Here is a 4,326-nt window from a genome sequence, read left to right as displayed (position 1 = left end):
AAGTAGTTGCAACTATCGCTTGACCATACCATTTGCCCCCATCTCTTTGGCTCGGGCAAAACGACCTTTGCCCGAACCTATTTGGAGTTGTTGCAAAGGTTTGGNGAAACTTTTCTGTCGAAATTTGCTTCGGACCCTTCCAGGAGAACCTTTTTGGAGAAGCTGAAAAGGGCTTCATTGCTTTATGTGGATTTAAAGGAGTTGAAGCCAACTCGACCCATCGAGGAAAAACGAAACCTGAAGTGGGCAGTGTACTATTTGTTAATCAAGGCTGCTTGTTTGCAATCAGGTCTTCCGCAACCAGACCCGGACGAATGTTTCAAGGAACTGAAACTNAGGACNGATGCTTTGGTTCAGAAAATCCGTTCAATCTTAAACATTCCTTCCGATCAATATCTTTTGGTGGCATTNGACGAAGTTGGTGTCCTNGACGAAAGTCTCGACGAATTTCATTTCAAGAGAACCCANGACGGNAGAGTTCGACCTTACAACGACTTTTTCGGTATCATNAGTCAATTGTGCAAAGAACCCGACTTGTTTTTTATAGTTGTTGGGAAAAGCAAGGGTTTAAGTATNAAGAANGATGTGGCTTTTGGGCTATCAAGAGTTATACTACATTTTATTTCTTTATCACCTTTGGACGCTTCCAGTATCGTNGAATTCCTNGAAAAGAGTCTTCTAAAGACACCTACTCAAGTTCCGGTTTGNAATGTCTTATGNAGTTCTTCATTTTCAGTAAANGAATTGGCAGATTCGTTATTGGAATGTACAGGTGGAGTTCCTGGTTTGTTGACTCGTGCTGTGAATATGCTTTTGAATTATATAATAGCAAGAAATCAGCCTTTCATATCGAAAGAAGAATGTTTGACTTGTATGAANGACTACGATTTCCGAATAATTTGTGCNGAACCATTTTTGGAACGAATATTGAATTTGGACGAAGANAGAAAAAGTGTTTTNGATTTACTTTTGATGATGGCTCTTTTTCGTATACCGTTTCAAGTAGANGATATATTGACCTCGGAGTCCTTTTTATANGATGCCGTCACNGAGATGGGATTATATCGATATCCTATNGACCAGAATACTTTGCAAATTCTTATTCCAAAAGTATTTGTTGGAATCTTCAAGAAGGACCCTTCCATATCTTCTTTGGAAAAGATACTTCTCGAATCACTNGATGTCGAACCAGTAGATTGTTTCTTCTATTCAAAGTGTCGTGTATTNGAAGGAATTGTTGCTTTACGACTAGTTTTGATGTTGTCTTCAAAGAATCGAAANGAGTTGAGGGAATTGTTGTGTCAATTGTCTCCGATATGGAAACAAATGAAACTTCCAATCAGTACAATATCACCTATTCACTATATGAAGTCTGTTGTNAGTTCNAGAGAAACAAGAAGNGAATCGAACAAGAGTCGAAGAACTTTTGCCAGTACNGAATGGAANAAGATTATTCGAGAGACACTTTATTTAGAGACTGTTTACATTCCTTTGGACGCTACTTCTCANAGTCCNGATATTATATTCCAATTACAATCTCCTGTGGAACCCAAAGTTCTTACTGTTGGAGTTGCTTGNAAAGGACGTTGGAGGTCGGAAGGAATTGGCTGGTCAGATATTATAGANGAAGCCAAGAAATTTTTAGATCCTGTTTANGATCAAGTCTTATCCAGTGCAGTGGATTATCATCATTGTATGCTTATTGTCGTNAGTACAAAGTTGTCATTGAATGTTTCNAANGAGTTGGGTAATTAGAGTCGTTGTTACTCCAGTGGAATGTTTATTGGAGGNGATTCTTTCAAAGTACCNGANAATTGNGAACTTGTTATTCTTTGNGAAAGAGATGTCCAAATGCTGATNGACAAAGAAATATTGAATGGACTNGAAAGAGCATTTTGTGTTTCTCANAATCCTACTTTTTGGGATTTTGGATTAGATTTACTNGANAGAATCCGNAACAGTTTCTTAAGTTGGCAATAGATTCTAACTCAGTCCTTCACTTTGTGATTTGTTTTGAAGAGCAAGTAAACTTTTTTTTGTATGTTTGAAACTCGGTTACAACTTATTTGCTTTCACTCTGAGGATTATTGTCTTAATATGATACTAACCACGAAAATCAAAATAAGCCTATTGTTGCAAAAGTCACTGTCACAGTTTGACAGGTCTTGTTTGCTTCTTGTTACTTCTCAGGAGAGTGTCCCAAAGTGTTGATAAATGGGTTTTATACAAGGTATTGTATTCGTCAAAGACTTTATTTATGGTTCGCCTTAAGTTGAAAGTTCCTCAGCTGATTATTTTCTAATAGCTCAGAGAAGTTGTTTTTATATACAATTGCACACAAACCAATATCCACTCTTTATTACAAAAAAATGAAAAAGATAGTTTTTATCTAAAAGGCAAATCATGTTCTTATCAAGACTTGTTCTAAGCTTCAAAAGACTTTCGTCGCAATCAAGAATTTGAGCATTGGACTGTTGGAAGAAGATTGATTGACCATTGTTGTATTTTACTGTCGCATAGTTTACTTCATAGCTTGCGATATGTCTAGTGAGCTTGAACCAGAAACCGTATATGACATGGTTGTAGTACACCGAGAAAATGATGTTCGTGTAGTAACACTGCAGTTATTTCAGCTATACACTCTCCGTAAACTTGGTCGCCCTTTCAAACCAGTCATACCCTTTGGTCCCCACCTCTTCGGAAGTGGGAAGACGAAATTCGTACAAAGTTACTTGGAACTGGTGAATAATATGGGTGAAAGTGCACTGATAGGTCTCGATTACGTTGGTGAGTCTGAGAAGGCCAACCGAAGAGGTTTCCTGGAGAAGCTGAAAAGGGCTTCATTGCTCTTTGTGGATTTGAGGGAGTTGAAGCCCACAGAACCGAAAGAACGCAACCTAAAGTGGGCAGTCTACTATTTGTTAGTAAAGGCTGCTTTTTTGCAATCAGGTCTTCCGCAACCAGACCCGGACGAATGTTTCAAGGAACTAAAACTTAGGAGTGATGCTTTGGTCCAGAAAATCCGTTCAATCTTAAACATTCCTTCCGATCAATATCTCCTTGTGGCATTTGACGAAGTTGGTGTGTTTGATACAAAGGGAACCTTTTTTGAACTGGAGAAGAATGACAAAGGTGTGGTTCGACCTTACAACGACTTTTTCGGTATTATTCGTGAGTTGTGTAAAGAACCCGACTTGTTTTTTATAGTTGTTGGGAAAAGTGAAGGCTTAAATATATATAATTACGTAGCTTCAGTCTCAAGGGTTCAGTTAGTGTTTATTCCTCTTTCGCCGCTTGAGAAACATAGTATCGTGGAACATTTGGAGAAAAGTTCTTGCTTTTTATTCCCTGGGAGCCCAAAGGTTTCAGAAATTCTTTGTCACGAAGACTTCTTAACTAGTGAACTTGCAGAGTTGTTGTTGGAATTGACTGGTGGTGTTCCTGGTTTACTTGTTCGAGCAATCAGTTACCTTTTGCTGTATAAATCATCCAACATCAATTTGTTATTATCTAAGGAAACCTTCTTGATCATAATGAATAGCTTTCTAGTAACAAATTATTGTGTTGCGCCATTCTTACCTCGTCTGATAGATAAGTCTCAGTGAGCAGCGTAAGCGCTTGTTAAGAATGCTTACGTTATTATCTTTGTATCGTATTCGATTTGATTTTGATGAAACTGTGCAAATGAGCTCAAATTCTGATGTGTTTTTGTTTGATCTAGTTACAGATATGTGTCTCTATCGTCGATTGGTTATAGAACCAGACCGCAACGAACGCTATGAAGTGTTGATACCCAAGTTACTGATTGAATATATTGACCAAGGCTTAAAGGATGATCGTTTAGAATGGTTACTTTTACAAACTCTCAAGTCTCAATCTGTTGATTTCTTTTATGAGTCGAAATGTCGAATTTTGGAAGGTCTTATTGCTACACTGTTTTATTTACATTTTTCTCGGCGTCCTATAAACAGCTCAATGTTTTCTACTCTTGGTCAATTGTCTCGTGTTTGGAATGAAATGAATTTACAATTTTCTTCCGAATCTGCTGCTTATTATATGAAATCTATACATTATACCAGAGCTGTATCAGGAACAGAGAGAATGACATTTGGAAGCAATAATGAATGGGAAAGGATAGTGGAAGAAATGTTAGAATTTGAAAAGATATATATTCCATTTCATTCAACATCCCATAGTCCAGATATATTATTCAAGTTGCATGGAAGAACGAATGAGAAGAACTTGATGATTGTGGGTATTGCTTGTAAAGGCCGATGGAGTCGTAATGGTATTCGATGGAATGAGATTTGGAAGAAGCTCACAAGT

The 4,326-nt window shown here is 37.6% G+C and overlaps 2 protein-coding genes across 2 annotated transcripts; both read left to right on the top strand.

The window, feature by feature from the left end:
• Window positions 1-98: 98 nt before the first annotated feature.
• Window positions 99-2,044, top strand: Gasu_64670 (archaeal ATPase; the record flags this gene model as incomplete). Its single annotated transcript, XM_005702337.1, has 2 exons — window positions 99-1,747; window positions 1,790-2,044. Coding segments are annotated over 2 exons (1,840 nt in total), but the record flags the coding sequence as incomplete, so codon positions are not given.
• Window positions 2,045-2,396: 352 nt separating this feature from the next.
• Gasu_64660 (archaeal ATPase) lies at window positions 2,397-4,325 on the top strand (the record flags this gene model as incomplete). The annotated part of the gene is made up of 2 exons (XM_005702336.1): window positions 2,397-3,478; window positions 3,627-4,325. Coding segments are annotated over exons 1-2 (1,637 nt in total), but the record flags the coding sequence as incomplete, so codon positions are not given.
• Window position 4,326: the final 1 nt, after the last annotated feature.

Source organism: Galdieria sulphuraria, assembly GCF_000341285.1.
Source record: "Galdieria sulphuraria unplaced genomic scaffold scaf_264, whole genome shotgun sequence".
NCBI classification, from domain to species: domain Eukaryota; phylum Rhodophyta; class Bangiophyceae; order Galdieriales; family Galdieriaceae; genus Galdieria; species Galdieria sulphuraria.
This window is presented reverse-complemented; position numbering and strand designations above follow the sequence as displayed.